Source organism: Sapajus apella, unplaced genomic scaffold (assembly GCF_009761245.1).
Source record: "Sapajus apella isolate SASKATOON/1434 unplaced genomic scaffold, GSC_monkey_1.0 scaffold23, whole genome shotgun sequence".
Taxonomy (NCBI): domain Eukaryota; kingdom Metazoa; phylum Chordata; class Mammalia; order Primates; family Cebidae; genus Sapajus; species Sapajus apella.
In genome coordinates this window covers 6,441,915-6,460,343 of record NW_022436963.1, presented here as the reverse complement: position 1 = coordinate 6,460,343, position 18,429 = coordinate 6,441,915, and the positions used below count along the sequence as shown (strand labels likewise).

Sequence of the window (18,429 nt, the reverse complement as noted above, 5' to 3'; positions counted from 1 at the left end):
CTAGCAATCTCCTATCTTGGTTCTATTGGTTTTCTCACTTAGAATAGAAACAAGAACTCTAAATTACTCTACTAAATATGATTGTGCCTATCATTCACTAAGAGATACTGGCCACCTCAGAGTTTGCAGTTATGATGGCTGGGGGTATAGTATCCATTTGGTCAAAAAGGTCCTCAATCATTATAAAACCAGAGGCATTTACCTCACAAAACCATAGAGTCGTGAATTGTCAACAACCCTTCCATCACACATGGCTTGTGATCATATCGGAGACCCATATATGTTATACCTTTTTATACAGGGAATTCTACAGTAGGGAGATAACATTAGACTGTGGAAAGAAATATTCACATTTCAGCAGAATGGTTTAGGGGTGTTAAAAACATTTCATATATTTGGTGTTATGTGTTTCCAGCTATTGAGTCTTCTATAACAAAATACCTTAGAGTGTTGAATTTATTAACAACAGAAATTTATTGCTAACAGTTTCAGAGGTTGGGAATCCTAAGATCAAGACACCAGCAGATTTAGTGTTTAGTGAGCGCTTGTCTTCTGCCTGAATGATAACACATTTTAGCTGTGTATTCACATGATGGAAGGTTAAACAGGCTCCCTCGAACTTATTTTATAAGGGGACCAACACCATTCATAAGGGCAGAGACCTCATGATCTAATCATCTCCTCAAGGCCTCACTTCTTAATGCTATCACACTGGGGATTGGGTTCCAGCATGCAGATGTTGGTGAGACACCAATATTCAGACCTTAGCATTACATACATACTACATGTGGCTGTTTACTGAGTACTTAATCCGATTCAGGCATTATGCTAAATTTGCAACATACATTTTCTCACTTTAATGCCCATAACAAGCCATGATATGCTTAGTATTATGATCCTCCAAATCAACCAAAAATAAGCAGAATTTCGTAGAGTGAAGATTTTTGTCCAAGGTCAGAGTTAATAATTAGTGAAGTTAGAACTCACATTCTGAACCCACTGCTTCCAAGGATCCTGCATTGAACCATTCAGTACTTTCTTGTGGTGCATCTAGAATGCCCCTAGTCAAAAGAATAAACTACAACATGATAGACTGGGCAAATGTAGAAGCCATCCTGCTCTAAACACTCAGACACACTAGATGAAATAGTAAAGCAAAACAAACATGTTTAGATACATAAGATCTTCCAAGAGAAGACACTAAAAGCCAACTTGAACATTTATTGCTAAGTGTAAAAAATGGATAATCTGGCACTCTCTGAGGCTCTGAATAGGAAAAACAATATTGCCCTGAGAAATCAAACTTCAAGCCTAAACTACATGCTGCTTAGGAAAAATATGTACTGTAATTATATGGTACAGAAATTCCTAAATGCAAAAAAACTTACATAACAATTATTCCCAGGCACTCGTTACTAATAGGATACGCGATACAAGCCAAAACGCAAATATATCATGAAGAGAAACTCAAACTCTATTCTGTTCCCAGAGAAATAATATTTAATAGTAAAGATCAATTCACAGTTAAAAATGACAAAATACACGAGCCAATAATCTAACATGGAAAAATGCACATGGAAGGAAAAAGAGGATTGATACTCCTAAAATTTAAACTATTAGAACAATCTTAAAATGTTTTTATAATTTGGTACAGAGAACCTAAGAATAAGACTGTATAAAAGAAAACATACATTTTTAAGATAAGCAAATGAAACTTCTAGAAATAAAAAGAAAGTTATCCATATTAAAAAGCTCAGTAGATTGTTTAAGCAGCAGACGAGACAGGATCAAAAGAAAAGTAGTGAACTGGAATATGGGTTTAAGGAAATTATCTGGAAGAAAGCACATACAAAACGGGAATGAATTTATACCTGGAATCACTGCAATGAAACCTCAGAACATCCAGGAGAGACTGAACACTGTAAAAGCCATCAGAGAAGGGGGAGAGGTCAGACTACCTACAAAGGTACAAGGCTAAAAGTGAGAAGACAATGAAATATCTCCAAATATTTTAATTTTGATGTTCTGGAGATGAATCATCACTGTAGAGCACATACTAAATTAGGCATTTTAAACAAAGAATGAGATAATTTATCAATCTCAGATAATTCTTGAAAAAACTTCTAAAGTACTATAAAACAAAAAGCAATGATTTTTAAAATCAAAGAGTGACTATAACTAAAAATTCAGGTACACATGTTATTTACTATAGGCAGCAATAGCAGAAATAATTATTTCATGGGTCAAAAACACAGAACTAAAATGTTAGAAAATATTATATGAAAGAGTTGGGAGGTAATGCACGCTAAAAAGTTCTAAGTTTCCATTAGTTTTGGAGGATGGAGGAGATCATCATCAATTGAAACATGTTAAAAAGGCAAAGGGTAACTACCAAAGGAATAATGTGTACTTTATATAGAGTAAGAAATAAAAGGAATAGAGAAAACCCAATCAATCCAATAGAAGAGAAAGAAAGGAAGAAAAGAAGAAAGAAAAAAGAGAGGAAGGAAAGAGGGAAGGAAGGAAGAAGGGAGGGCAGGAAGGAGGGAAGGAAGGAAAGAAGGAAAAAGGAAGGGAATAGAAGGAAGGAAGGAGCAAAGAAAAACATGAGAAATAGAAAGCATATAAAATGATGGTAGAAATAGTCCAAACTTATTAATAGTCCAAAACTTAGAAATAGTTTCTAAACTAATAGTTTCTAAACTTAGAAAGAGTCCAAACCATAAATTTTAAAAGATTAAACTATCAGATAATAGAAATAATAAAAACTTCAAACCCAGCTATATTCTGTTTATAAAACAAAATCCTAGTGCAAAATGACAAAAAAGGGTTGAAACTGGAGAAAAGGGTAAAATATGTCCAGCAACTATTACCAAAATAGAGTTAATGTACCTCTGCTACTAGCAAACCAAATAGACATTAGGGCATGAAGCACTTTCATGTACAAAGAGGGTTATTACATAGTGATAACAGGAATGATTTCTCAGGCAGCTCTAATAACCAGAAACAGGGATGTCCATGGTAACATAACGTCAAAATATAGAAAGCAAAATCAATTGAACGGCACAAAATGTCCATAATCCTGGTGAGAGATTAACTGACATCTAAAATAGACTGAAAATAAGGGTAGGTTTGAAACACAATTTGTATACTTTGTCCAATCGACACATATTGATTCCTGTACTCAGCTACTAGAGAATGTAACTTGCTTTCCAAAACATGTGGGCAAGGGCTGGAAATACAAAGCAAGTTTCCACAAATACTAAAATAGATGTGTTATACAGATTACCAGGCTATTTAATTAGACTTCAATAATAAAAAGGATGGCCTCAACTCCCAAATATTAGGACATTTTAAAACACATATCATACACATGCAAGAAAACAGACGCATACAAATCCCACCAGTCACTGACAGTTTTAAAAGTTTTACCAAACCTTCAAGAAACAGGTACGGATTCCATCTTATATAAAATGCTGCAGATATTACAGAAAGAGGGAAACTATAAGTAATTTTGTGGCAATAAAATGACCTTAATAGGAAAGCCAAATGACAGGGCAAGGAAGAAAAAGTATCACCATGCTCCCTTTTAAGCATGAAAACAAAAAGTTCACAGTGTAAGTAAATTGAATTCAGCAATATGTGTGATATATTTTTATTTTTATTTTTTTGATATGTAGTCTAGCTCTGTCACCTAGGCTGGAGCGCAGTGACAAGATCTTGGTTCACTGCAACTTCCACCTCCCAGGTTCATGCAATTCTCCTGCCTCACCCTCCCAACTAGCTGGGATTACAGGCACCCACTACCACACCCGGCTAATTTTTGTATTTTCGGTAGAGGCGGGGTTTCACCATGTTGGCCAGGCTGGTCTTGAACTCCTGACTTCAGGTGATCTGCCCACCTAGGCCTCCCAAAGTGCTGGGATTACAGGCATGAGCCACTGCACCCAGCCCATTCATGACAATGAAGGTCCATCCCGAAAAAGCAAGTATATTTTCACATTAGATAATCTGTATATTATTAATATGTACATACTACACATATGTAATATATACTACATATTTTATGTATATGTATTATATAATATGCCATATGTATTATATATTTTTTTCATGAAAATAAATTCATGAAATATACCTGACTATAGATATCATCATGAAATAATATAAACAATACATACATATGATATGTCTATACAATACATATATCATACCTATCAAAAACCCTATCAGAATTCATAGAAACTAATAAGCTAATTCCAAAATTATTATATATATATATATTTCATGATTTTTAAATTTAAAAATATCAGTATAACATGTTAACAAATTAAAGAAAATTATTTTTGTAACGGATGTAGAATTTTCTTTATAAAATTCAACGTCCATTTAGGTTTCAAACAATAACAATGGCAACAAAAACTCTTACGTAAGTTTTCTTTAACCTCATAGTTAACTACCAGAAATCTACAGCAATTCTGGAAATGAGTAATAGTGATGATTGTGTGAATGTACTTAATGCCCCTGAATTATACATTTTAAAATGGTTAAAATGGTAAATTTTATATTCTTTATATTTTATGAGAACAAAAAAGTCCTTAAGCAAACATACTTAACATGTAATTATTAGAAGCACTTTCTTTAAATCAGGAATGAGACATGGTTGCCTAATCTCATTGCTTCTATTTAACGATATGTCAGTAGTATAATAAAACAGAAAGCATTAAGTATGGAGATTAGAAAGGAAACTTTTCACAAATTGTATTACTGTCTATGCAAAAAGTCCAAGAGCATCCATAGATAGTCCAAGATCACAAACAATTTGATCTCAAAGAGCATTCAGCAGTGTGTTGGATGCAATTTTCAATATACAGAAATCAGTGATAGGTTCATATACTAGTAATTACAAATTAGAAAAATAGTTTTAAATATATAATGTTTATAATGGAAAAACTATGGGCTGTGTAGTTATAAATATTTACAAATAAGTTATAAAATTGTATTAAAAGGCACAAAAAGGCATGTAAATAAAGAGACGTACTTAGTTTATTAATGGGAAGTCCAATATTATTTAAAAAAAAGCAGTTATCTTTAAATTGATCTATAACATATAGCAATTTTAATCAAAACCCTATCAGAATTCATGAAAATTAACAAGCTAGCTCCAAAATTAGTATGCAAGAGTAACTAGCCAAGAATAATTACGAAAACTTAGAATAAGAAGGTTGTTCTCCTAAATACCAAGTCATATTACAAAGCTATAATAATTAAAGAGACATGGTACTGATAGATAAGTATTAACGAATCTTAAAATCTGGAAACAGATCTGCACGTAGATGGGAACTCAGCCCATGAGTAAACTTATTTAAAGAAAAAAAAGAAAAAAGAAAATTTCTATGCATTTTGTGCCTGTTTGTCCCAGCTACTTGGGAGGCTGAGACAGGAGGATTGCTTGAGCCCAGGAGTTTGAGACCAGCCCAGGCAACATAGTAAGGCCCCGTCTCTTTAAAAAAAAAAAAAAAAAAAAAGCATGTGTAAATGTCAAATCATGAAATAGAAGGACCCACATACAATGCATATGATTGTAAAGAAATAGTATCTGAAATACAAAGAACACTCAAATCAATAAGAATACATCCAAACACCCAGTTGGGAACTGCCCAATTGGAATAAAGAGGTCAGAAACCCCAAATAACCAATAAAACCATTAAAAGAGGCTCAACCTCATTAGTAATCAGGGAAATGCATATTCGACCACCAAGAAACATTTCCAATACATCAGATTTGGGTAAATCCTGAAGGCTTGTGCCTTCGATTAAGATACATAAGGACATTCTTGAACATGCAGTTCAAATTGCCAACTGTCAACTGAGAGAGCACCAATTAGGGCTTTCACCAAACATCAACAAACTGACCTATATTTCTCCTACTGCAGGATGTATTTTCATGCATACTGAATGCTTCCCAATGTCTAGAATATCTTATAAAGCCAAGTGGTATTCCTTCCAAGCTGATAGAAATACTTCCTTACACAAGAGGGCAGCCATGTTTTCCATTGGTGTAACTGCTTGCCAGTCACACAGACCTATGGGGAAAGTTCTGTGCTGAGCAGAAAGGTGTAGTGGGTTAGGGGGTCGGGGGATGGCTTACTTGGAGCAGTCTTCACAAGCAATATTCCCTGTGGTCTCCTTGATGGTGCGCTCAGAGACAAATGCTGGATATTCAGTATCACAAGGCTCCAGGGTCTGTTTCAATTTCTGGGCTGTAGGAATGCGGGGGGAAAAAAGGTAAAAAATGCTAGGCACAGGCTCAATACTGTGACTGGCAGCCCACAGCAACTCAGAACACAGCTTCTGCTGCTCTGTGATTTTTCTGGCACGGCATAATGCATTATTTTCTAATTAGTCAAGTGATTTCATCTGCCAAGCAACTCTATAAGCTATAATTCCTCCAACAGTTGTGTTGGCTTCATCAGCTATCATTTATGCATCACAAGAATTCTACTTTCTGGGACAACATCAGTCACCGGGTGTCTGACCTCAGACTTACTCAAACAGCAACGACACATATGTATATATGAATAAATGTATAAAATGTAAGTTATACCATATTATTTAGGGTGAGACAAAGGTCATGATACAATTACATGGTTTTATTATAGAAAGAAAATTGAAATATGAAATAGTAAAATACGTAATGTCTTTGAAGCACAGCCATGAACCAAATCCTACTATTATGAAGCTCTTTGTCCAATAATATAACATGTCAATTTTAAAGCACTCAAGAACCCTGGTATGTGGATGAGCACATAGTAGGTGCTCGGTAAAGGCTTGGCAGTTGATTGTCCAGTGGGCAAGATCCAAAACCTCTCTAGGTCTCAGTTTTCTTACTTGCAAATTGAGGATAATAATGTTCTATCAGAGGTTGATGTGAGAAGTAAATGAAACAATGTATGTTGAGTACTTAGCACAGTACCTGGAACATAACAAGTGTTAAGTAAATTTCAAATAATGATAATAACAACAAAAATAAATGTAACATTCTAATGAAGCCATTGTGATATTAAAATGATCAAAATAATGATAGACACTATAGCTTAGTGGTTAAGGGTGAAGGCTCTGAAGTAAAAGAAGTTTGGAGTATGACTCCCTGCTCTGCTACTTCTAGCTAATCCTCAGTATTCTCAGCTATAAAATGGGAATGCTAGTAGCACAGGTACTCTTCCCAGGAGGTCTACGTGCTAACATTTCCCCAAGAGAATGCTTACAGGCTTCCAATACCAAACTTTGTACAAAGCCTTCAGTTATTGTTTTTTGTAGGAAAAAAAAATATATATATATATGTATATATATATATATATACATGTTATTTACATTTACAATTTCAAAACTCAGTAGGATTTTAACAAATCTATGTGTGGACAAAGTCTCATGCTACATTCCAAATATAACTGGCTGGTGGGCAGAACTACGGGGAGATGTTTTGTCCACTGCCCGTGGGGGCTGCTGCTGCACTAAGCGAGCCGTCAGTGCTACTGCACGCAAAACAACTGCTGGGTAACAACCAAACAGTTGTGGGGTGATCAGGAAACCATTCTAAGCATTTGTAGTATCCTAACATGATGGTTTCTTTTATGTAGGCTTTTCACTGAGCTTTAATTATTTCGAGGAAATTGGTTGGGGATTTGGGGTTGGAGAACAATGCACTGTAATCTCTGTTATTTAAAACAAAAGGAAGTAGACTCTTCATCAGCCCTTTTAGTCAGAATATAGAATTTTCAGTAATTGGTCACTTAACTGGACATTACGGGGAAATGCCTAGAGTAACCTCACGGGATCACTCTGAGGAATACATGAACAAAAGCATGTACAGCTCTAAACAGAGTGAAGCATGCACACGTTTGCCCACCTACATGCATACACACAGCCTTCACGAAATGCTAGTCATTAGCAAGTGTTACCATCCACAGGCCAGAAGCTGGCTAGTTATGTAGTAGCTAAAAGCACCAATTCCAGGCAGTGAATCCTGCCACTGCTGTGTGACAGCAGACGAGCTTTTAACCTTTCTACACCTTAATGTTCACATCTGCAAAATGGCAATAGCAGTACGAAACTCATGTGTTTGTTTGAGAATCAAATGAATTACATGGACCGCAGCTGGCACTCTGTGAGTGCTGCTCAAGTGTGTGCCGTTACTGCCACCACGACTCCTGCTGCACTCGGGCTATTTCACGGAGTCAGGCTTTTTGAGCCGTCACTTTTTGGTAGAAAAGGCAAGAAAATGGCTGCCTCTCTGACTCCTGACTCCACTGATGGTATGGTGCTGGTAGTCATTCTCCAGAAAGACCAGGTTCCAGACACTGTCCCTCTGTCCCCACGATGCTAGCCCATTGGAGGCAACATTAAATGCCTGCTGAATACAAGAATGACCCTCCTGAATAGTGTTTCCAAACAAATAAAATAGAATAAAATGGACCCAAAAATGTGAGAATCTCCGTCCCTTATGACACATTTCCTTCTTGCCTTTCAGGCGGAGGGTAAGGTGAGTTTTAGGCACTCCAGGCCCAATAGTGACAACACAGGAGAGGCACATGGTGGGAACATCATTCTCTTCTCATCTTCTCAGTGCCTCTGTTTTGTAAGGAGGCCATCTTTGTTTGGTTGTAGGGCGTTTCTACCACCTTTCTGTCTTTTTCACTTCTTTCTTTCATTTGCTCTCCTCTCCATTCAGGCTGAAGAGGCCAAACACAAAGCTCATCGGATCTGGCTACAATTTGGTAACACTTTTTATTTTCATGGTTCTCATTTTTACAACTGATTTCTCTGTATGGCAAGTCATTCTGGTTTTCAGTTTATAAAACTTCCTTTTCATATTTAAATTATTTGAATTTCAAAAAGTGAGTCCCTTGAAATAAAAATTTAAGTGTACAATAGCTTAGGTCATAAGTGGGCATGGCACAAGCATGCAAACGGAATATAAAAACCTAATGATGGCATAACAGCTAAATTTATGAAGAAATTGCTGTGCTCCAGATGCTGTCCTGCTTTGTATGTATTAATTTATTTAATGATAAAACATGACAAAATTAAAAAATAAACTATGAGGTATGAACAGTTGTTATCTGTTTTGCAGATGGTGAATGGGGGAAAGAGGACGAGAGTAAATAGCCCAGATTCATCCACTGAGTATGTGGCAGAACCAGAATTTGACCTTGGGCTGTCTGGCTCCAGCATGTATACGTTTAACTGCTCTGTGAAGTTTGGCCAATGGAAAAAAAAAAAAGAAAGGTCTCTGGGTCAGGCTGAGATAGGCAGCACACGTGATTTGAATAAGCCTGATAATTGCACCATCTCTAATTCTAACTGTCTGGGCCCAGTTAAAAAAGGAATGAGTCCAGCACTCTCAAGGGTGAGACTCATTTGGCTCTGATCCTTTCTGGAGATGGAATTCTTTTTCCTTTGGCAATTGTAGGGTACTCCATGCCGATACAGTGATAAACCATTGGGTCTATGTGCAGCATGACTATAGATTGGCTGAAAGATTTATGTGCTTTCGGGAAACGTGAATTATCGTATAAAACCATGGCCACATTTAATTTAAATAACATGGCTAGACCTTACTTTGTCTAGAATGCTATGGAAAACACCACATATATGTGCCATGACTACTAACTATCTATGGGATTTCAAACCGATCACTGTGACTGCTTGCAGTTTATTGAATACCGTTTTTGTTGTTGTTGCTAAAATTTCGGACAGAATCTCGCCTTGTCGCCCAGCCTGGAGTACAGTGGTGTGATCTCAGCTCACTCAAGCTCAGCCTCCTGGGTCCCAACAATTCTTCTGCCTCAGCCTCCCAAGTAGCTGGGATTACAGGCATGCACCACCATGCTTGGTTAGATCTTTTGTATTTTTAGCAGAGGCAGGGGTTTTACCATGTTGATCAGGCTGGTCTTGAACTCCTGGCCTCAGTGATCTGCCCACCTCGGCCTCCTAAGTGCTGGGATTACAGGCATGAGTCACCGCGCCCGGCTCTGTCGGATACTATTTACTCTTAGGCATTCAGAGCTCACATCTTACAAAACTAGGTATTCAAGGATCACTGAGCTTGGTTTGGTTGATTCCTTTGTTTTCCAGAAGGAAAAAAAAGGTTCCAAAAGCAGACACAGCCTGCCATGGGTCCCACAGAGAGTGACTCATCGCAGTCATCAACTTATGCAGCAAACCACCACCACCTTCACCATCAGTCTTCACTATGCACTTACTACATGCCAAAACACATGCTAGGCCCTTAGCATGGGCAAAATCCTCATCACCACAGAATAAGCAAGTCCTTGCTGCTGTCCCATTGCGCAGATGAAGAAACTAAAGCTCAGAAACAAAGATACTTGCCCAAGGTCCCACTGCAGTGGGTAATGGGGTCCTCAGATGTGAGTCTGGCCCCTCATATCCTGGAGCCCACACTGCTGTGCCTCCTATCCCAGTTACGCCAATGTCACCATGACCTATCACTCACTCACAATGAAGCATCCAAGGAAGCATCTGCACAATTAAATTTCTTCAATTTTTCCTTAGCAACAAATGTCCCTGATGAGAATAACTGACTTGGGTTCACAGTAATTATGTGCAGACAATTGGGAATGAACAGATTTCCCATGTGAAAAGCCTTCCTCTTCTTTTGTTTTTGTGAATGCACCCCCACTCACAACCGGGTGCCAGCAAGCTCTGTTCTCTTTGTGCAAATTCACCAAAATGATACCTTTGTGATAATCAAGCAGAAATGGGCTTCCACAGTCCCCTTCATTAAGGAAATGGAGCAGATAAACAGTGTAATTATGGATTCCATTTTTAGCTAAAACGAAGATATGTGCCTTAGCTCAGAGTCTTTATCTAGTGAGGGAATGGTAAATTTAGAATGAAGAAACCTTGCAAGTCAATAGCATATGGTGCCTGAAACATTTCCCTCCTCACACCGGGTCTGGGATTTATATTTACATTTAATAAGACATCCCAATGACAGCAATCCTGTGGATGAGCGAATTCACCTCTGCTTACTTTCATTTTTTTATCCGTAAAATGGAAAAAGTCATAGTGATGCCCAGCAGAGGGGCTGCTGGCTGGAATGCCACAATTCCAGTGCAGTAGCTGTGGCTCTCGCTGTCATCATTAGCTGAGGGAGGTCTTGACTTAGTTCTGACTCCACTGCCTCTTAGCTGTCTGACTTAGGTACTTGAGAGAGGCTTGGTGGCAAATTCTAGCAGTCCCCACCCCTCAGGTACGCTGAACAGATCTGAAGACAACCTACGTGCCAGCTCTCCGGAAATGGCAAGGCACTTGCACTTCAGCACACCATGCATCAGTGATGCAATTATGTGACACGGTCTCTCTGTAGTCTTTGGAAAGGCGGTCTCACAGTCTGGCAATGGAGTCAGAGGACATGCTGAAATTATCTATTAAGGGTCCTTTTTACAAAGCTCCATAAAACAGAAAAGAGAGAACTAACACACCATATTATTCCTTTCAGCTAAAAATTTGACGGCTTTTAGTCCAGCTGGGGTGGGGTTGGGGAAACTGCAGAATGGGAGCCTTCACAAGTGTCTCTCAGCATCAGGGGTGCAGAGATTGTACCTTGCTCCCTTAGTCACTGTCCCCTACTCTGCACCCCTCGGTCTAGGCCAGAGTTTCTCAACAGTGGCACTATTGATATTTTGAGTGGGATAATTCTTTGTGATGGGGGCTGTCCTTTCTGTGGCAGGATGTTTAGCTGCACACCTGGCCTCTACCTGCCAGATTCTAATAAGAACCCTCCTCCCCCATGCTATGACAGCAAAAATGTCTCCAGTCATTCCCCTGGGAGGCAAAACTGTCCCCATTTGAAATACCACTGTCCTAGGGAAAGATCACAGTGACTGGCATGCAATAAAAACTCTAGAATCTGTAGGACCAAAATAAGAGTATGTCTAGATGTCTGTGGGGGCAGGTCACGAAGAAGGGAAACAGGTCAAGGTGAGGATGAGGGAGGTGGGAGTGAATGCAGACGTGAAGAGAAGGGAACGTCTTCCCTCGGTATGAAGAACGCCAAAAAGTAAACCACTGAAAACAACACACCTACTGCCCTCAGCCCTGTGAACACTCCTAAGAAATAATCAAATGGTAAAAAAAAACACCACCACCTAAAACCTGAGTGCCTAAAATCCGCCACGCAGGGAAGACTGGCACATGGTCTTGGGAGGCATTGCTGGGTTCACCTCTCACAGCCACGTTTTATCTATTGTTTCCTCTGTTGACAAATGAAACCAAAGTCCAGAGAGACCAAATGACTTTCCCAGAACCTCACAGCAAGCAAGAATCAAGCAGCAGAGAAAGGCTACCCAGGGTTCCTAGTCACTAGGTTCCAATGCTGCTCCGCCTCCGAGAGCTCACAGCCTGATTTGGAGGAAGAGGGGATTTGTCTCCAGATCACTGGTGCCGCAGAGAGAGCGGCCATTTAGTCAACTTGCAACCCATTTTCTTGGCCTCTATTGATTTTCTTAATCTTTTTTTTCACTCCTATTAGTAAAACTGTGGAAGAGTCAAATAAGAAAAGCAAATGGTAAAAGATAACCAAGTGCCCATTTCATAGGTTCCTCTTCATCTTTCTTTTTGGAAATCATGTGCAATTTTAGTAAAAGCAAGTTGACACTACAGGTAAGATTTCCTTTTGGGGACATGACAGTAGTCTTTTCCTAACTCATATTTTGGTGTCTGTTTATCGACTCCTTATTTTTCATACCAACTGCTGACCCTAATTAGCTCCACATCTCCTTCTTCCCACCATTTTATGTGTTTTTGTATATATACAGTTTTGTATCTTGGGTTTTCTCTTGTTTTGTTATAAGCATTTTTAAATTTCATCAAAGAGTTTTCAGAAACACAGTGATTTCTGGGTTGTAATTTTATCTTAAAATGGCCTAATTCTTAGACATTTAAAAAGTTACCAGTATTTGCAATTATAAATTCCCTGGTGATGATCATCGTATCATAGAAACCTTTGTTTCCATCCAGGTTTTGTCCTCAGGCTGAATTTCTATAAGTGGGATTTGGGCATTCACTGTCACTCAGAACCCAATCCAGCAGGGAGGAGCAAGAATTGGGTCCAAGCCCGGGGGGTCACCAGGACAATGTGTGTGTGTGTAGATGAAAGGAGAGCACAGGGACCCTGCTCCACTGGGCTGTCAGCCTCCCAGGGCAGAGCCAAGCCTGGACAAGCATGGATTAGGTTCCCAGTCATCAGAGAGCAAGCTATGCAGGCATCAGCAGGAGCGGCACTCAGCAGATGCTGCTCCATATCATGCTCTAACCAGAAACCAGACAGTTTCTGGATTCAGGCAAAATGAGTCTATTTGTAAGTTACAAAGCTATGACTACAGCGACTCTAATGGTCACGCCTAGCACCAGAAAGATTTGTTAGGGTATTGAATCAGCAAAGATAAAGCACCTACTGTATGCTCAGCATGAGTTAGGTATTAAGAGAGAACAATGGTTAAGACACAGCTCCTACCATCAATAAATCCTAGGTTAGCGTAAAACACACAGTGAGGCAATAATGGCAAAGAAGAGATGGGATAACACATGACCTGACTGGGGCAGAAACAAGAAGAAAATGTTCATTCTGCCTGAGGGAGCTGAGGAAATCCTCACAGACTGGGATTTTTAATTTTTTTATTTTTATTTTTTTGAGATAGAGTTTAGCTCTTGTCGCCCAGGCTGGAGCACCAAAAGTGCAGTGGTGCGATCTTGGCTCACTGCAACCTCCGCCTCCCAGGTTCAAGCGATTCTCCTCCCTCAGCCTCCCAAAGTAGCTGGGATTACAGGTGCATGCCACCACACCCAGATAAATTTTTTGTATTTTTAGTTGAGAGAGGGGTTCACCATGTTGGTCAGGCTGGTCTTGAACTCCAGACCTCAGGTGATCCACCCGCCTCAGCCTCCCTAAGTGCTGGGATTACAGGCTTGAGCTACTACGCCCAGCCAACAGACTGGGATCTTAAGGGAAAGGAAAAGGAGTGTTAGATTGAAATAGATCCAGCACCTGGGGAAATGCTGATACATTACTAATTAATCTCTTTTTTTAAAGAAGATAGTTAGAAATAACAAGAATGGTAATAGCCTACTAGTCCCTGGCCTCCCCGGTAGGAAAAAGACCATGAATGAATGAAGGAAGCAAAGAAAGAGTGTATCTGAGAAATAGCATGTGACTGGGCAGGCCTGGGGCAGGCGGCTGTAGCCAGTGTTCATGAAGGATCACTGGATTTGTAGGTGATCATCATCACTGTCATGGTCACAGTGTCATCACGGTTATAATTACAGATACTGTTTCTTTTATTTATTTTCTCTCCAACTTTTATTTTAGGTGTGGAGGGTACATGTGCAGCTTTTTTAAATGGGTCAATTGCATGTCTCCAGGGTTTGGTATACAGATTATTTCATCATCCTGGTAGTGAGCATAGTACCCAATAGGTAGTTTTTCCATCCTCATCCTCCTCCCACCCCCACTCTCCACCCTCAAGTAGGCCCCAGTGTGTGTTGTTCCCTTGTTTGTGTCCAAGTGTTCTCAGTGTTTAGCTCCCACTTATATGTGAGAGCATGCAGTACTGCTACTAATTTTTGAGGACTTATGATGGTCCAGTCACTGTGGTCAGCATGTAACATAATTTCTCATAGCATTAAACACACACACACTCACTCCCTCCCTCTCTCTCTCTCTCTCTCTCTCTCTCTCCCCCCCCCCCCCAAGAGACAGATATTACTTCTCCCATTGTGCTTAGCATAGGGAAACTGAGCCTTGGAGACAGATCAACTGACACGCCCAAGGCTAACCTCTGAGCTGGGACTGAAACCTATACGGATCTAATGCCACAAACCATGCCTCTAAGAGTCTCTACCAATTACACCCTCTTCAAATCACTTAAGGTATCTGAGAAGGGAGAGTAATGTGATCAGATTTATGTTCTACGATGGTAACTGTGAAAACAAAAACAGAACGGCTAATCATTCATTTAGCCTGAGACATAGGCAATGTGTCTGTCTCCTTTCTATTTCAGCATTGCCCATGAGCTTTCTGAAGAGTTTACCTGTGCAATGTATGACCTCAAAGCCTTAGTTAAGGAAACAGCTCAAGATGTACATTCAACATGAAAGCCTGTGGAATTCTGTGTCAGACTGGATAGCACAGTGCTTAACACAACAAAGGGTGGCTTTTTACTGAGAGAGCTGAAAAATCACCACTTTGTTCTGGGGCATTTTCTGTAAGCCAGCACATCCCTAATGAAAAGTAGCCAGTGAACCCAGCACTTATCCCTCCAAGCTGAGAAACAGAAACCAGTTGCTGCTCACCTTTAGCTGTCATATCGGAGTGCCACCAACTGCAGAGGTTAAATTCCACCAGGAACCTAAACAGATTGTGGAAAAACCCAGTGTTACTTCGCCATCCATGCCCATATCACAGAACAGTGACATTCTGTATTCTTTAGCATCGTTTACCTCATTTGAAGGAACAACATCACAATTTGGAGACATCAACACATTTGGCTGAGTTACCACTGAAGTTTTACTGGGCTTTATCTTTCTTGTGAAAGGCGATTTCATCCCCAAAGTCAGGTTTACCTAGACTCAAAGATTCCTAGATGAGGGATAATCTGCTGTATAGGCTGAAATACTTTTCCAGTTATTGTTGACCAGTTATTCAGTCCTGATATAATCTAATTTGATTCCACAGTAAAAAGCCATTTTCTAAAGAAGTTCTCCTCCCTTAGTTCAGAAGTACAAATGGAATATTCTCTTCTACCAAGACCATGATCTGTAGTAATAAAAGATGCTTTCAAAATGAATACTGTGACTCGAACTTGTTTCAGCCCCCTCCGTGTGTGTGTGTGTGTGTGTGTGTGTGTGTGTGTGTGTGTGTGTGTAGGGAGGTGGAATAGACTTCTCTTTATGAAATTATGTCATAATGCAACTTCATAAAATCAACATTTCTCAATGTCTGATAAAGAATACGAAAATAATATAAATTATCCTCCAAATGGATGAGGAGAGATCAAAATTCAGTCGTTTGTTTTTCAGGCTTATGGCTACTTTTCCTAGCAGCTCTCTCTCAATCAAAATCCCAGTATTATCTGTTAATGTGCTGCCTCTGCCTCATGTGTGTATGGAGAATTTACTTCCCATTTGAATTCACAAACATTCTTAAATTAATATAGGTTACATTAAATTAAGAGGACAGTGACTATTCATCAAATTGTTTCTGTAATGTGTCCAATATCTAGTCTGAAAGTTAAGAGTTTCATCTTTGTGCCATTTCATGTTACCTAGGTTATAGACGCAACAAACACCTCCGAACAAGACTATAGTTTGACAGAATAAACAGTTAAGTCACACCTGAGAAAGCCCCTAGCCCTAGCTGACAATCTCACAGGTACCCATGCCTGCACAGGCCAAGACAGCCCAAGTAGCATGGTGGACAGTCACAGCAGTGTGTTCTTCTGACCACAGCCCACCCAGGCGGCATTAAAAGCAGCCAGACATCCATGCAAAATTGAACAGTAACCACAATAAGTAAATTTGGTTGTGTACTGCAAACCTTTAGTCTGCTAAACAGTGACATAACAGCATAAGGGGTGATCATGAATCACTTACTAAAAGATCATTTTTTTCGTCTCTGTGTTCAATATTTTGAGATGTTCAATGAGGTTATCTCAGAGAACTAGGAATTTAATGGCTATTGAAAGTATAACTCACAATCTCTTAATTCACTTTATGATACAAAAAGGGAAATATTAACACTTTTCAAAAAATGCAGCAAATTTTACTTACAAGACAAGTTCCGTCATTATCCATTTTACTGCAGAGAGGAAGGCATGGTAAGGCTGAAAAGAAGAATTCGGTTAGTTAAAAACAATACACTGCACATAAAATCTGTAGTTTAATTTAGGGCTTTACTTCAGGACAATGTTATTCTTCTAGAGAGATTGATATCATGTTAAAAAACAGTGGCGTTCTAGCTACGGGAAGAAAATTATTGGATACTGTATCCTAAAACTAACATTTTAAAACTTTGAACTCTACTCTAGTGAGATGTGATTTATAAGTAAAATAAACCTGATCTAATACAAGGGTTATCAGTGGGAGGAAAAAGGAAGTTCAGCACCGGTTGCTTAAAACTTTACCCTCTAGGGGCTAATATTTTGAAGCTTAATGCTGAGGGGGCTGGAATCATATAACTAATTTCAAATGGTAATTCATAGGGGAGCCTCTTGGAAAGGTGATTCCCTGTTCTCCACCACGGTGTGTCGTTTATTAAAATAAGCAAAAATTGCATACACCTGATTTTAATGCCTTCCATGAATTATGCAGGATTTAAGCTGCCTTTTCTCACACTTACATATTTGGACTTGAAAAAAATGATAACCATATAAACATGTGATTTTATCCTTGCTGAAAATCCCCTTCACTCTATAAAAGAAGGCATTGAAAGCCTAATCTTTATTTCAGAATATTTTAATTAAAAAAAAGCAGTTAGATTGTTTACTCTGTGATATTTCCTGTGTGGATAATTCGATTTCCTGAATCCTAGAAAATACCAAGTCTTCCCCTCAGTTGATTCTTTGTACCTAGGTATGCCAGTTATGTGAATGGTGGGCGGACTTGAGAGACGAGCAATGACACTGGCAAATCCTGGGCTCTGGGCTCCAGATGTCAGGTCTAGGAGAATCCCAGAACCTTTTGTGGTTGCCTTTAGATATCAGAGAACTGAAATGCATGCCAAATCCTGGCTTCTGCAGCTACAGCTGCCTAATCCCACCTTCTGAGCATTTTAATTATAAGAACTAGAACTGAGAATGGAGGAATTCTCCAGTTTTAAATGAAACAAGAACAAATTTATATGCCCCCAATCATTCTCAAAACTTTCCCAATCTGGCCAGAGAGTAAATGAGCAGAACAACAACAAAAGTGAGCTCTTCCCAGCCCACCCAGATTGCAGACTTGGGGTATCTCTTGCTCTGATTTGACTGAGTGCTTCCACCTCGTTCCTTGCATCACAGGATTCTGAGCCCCCAGGAATAGGGTCAGATAAGGATGTGAACTTTTCACAGTTTCCCGAAACCACACTTTGCAGTCCTGCGGTTTTGCCATTACATTTCATGGCTTGAAAAATAATCATCTTGCTTTCAAAAAGACTGGGAGAGTCAGACCATGGTACAATGTTGCGTCCTTGTACCTGCTGGGATGGGTAGTGCGGGTCAGGGGTAGGAGAGAATGAATACAAGGATTCAGGAAGCTTTAGAGGTTTGGGGGAAAGTGGGAAGTGGCAGGAGCAGCTCATTCTGAGGCCAGGGGAAGGCACTAAGGCATTCTGCGCCAGGCACTGACTCAATATATGAGTAAATGAAGG

The 18,429-nt window shown here is 39.4% G+C and overlaps 1 protein-coding gene across 9 annotated transcripts in view; it reads right to left on the bottom strand.

Moving 5' to 3' along the window:
- The window catches only part of CACNA2D3 (calcium voltage-gated channel auxiliary subunit alpha2delta 3), a 933,834-nt gene that overhangs the window by 44,606 nt on the left and 870,799 nt on the right, over positions 1-18,429 (bottom strand). For all 9 annotated transcript variants that reach the window (XR_004272347.1, XR_004272353.1, XR_004272348.1 and 6 more), the window contains 3 exons: positions 16,851-16,903; positions 15,375-15,430; positions 6,151-6,262 (listed from right to left, as the gene is read on the bottom strand). Coding sequence is in view for 2 of the 9 variants with exons in the window: in XM_032289508.1 (XP_032145399.1) it covers positions 6,151-6,262; positions 15,375-15,430; positions 16,851-16,903 (221 nt within the window). In the remaining 7 variants the exon portion in view is untranslated. The remainder of the gene's footprint in view (positions 1-6,150; positions 6,263-15,374; positions 15,431-16,850; positions 16,904-18,429) is intronic.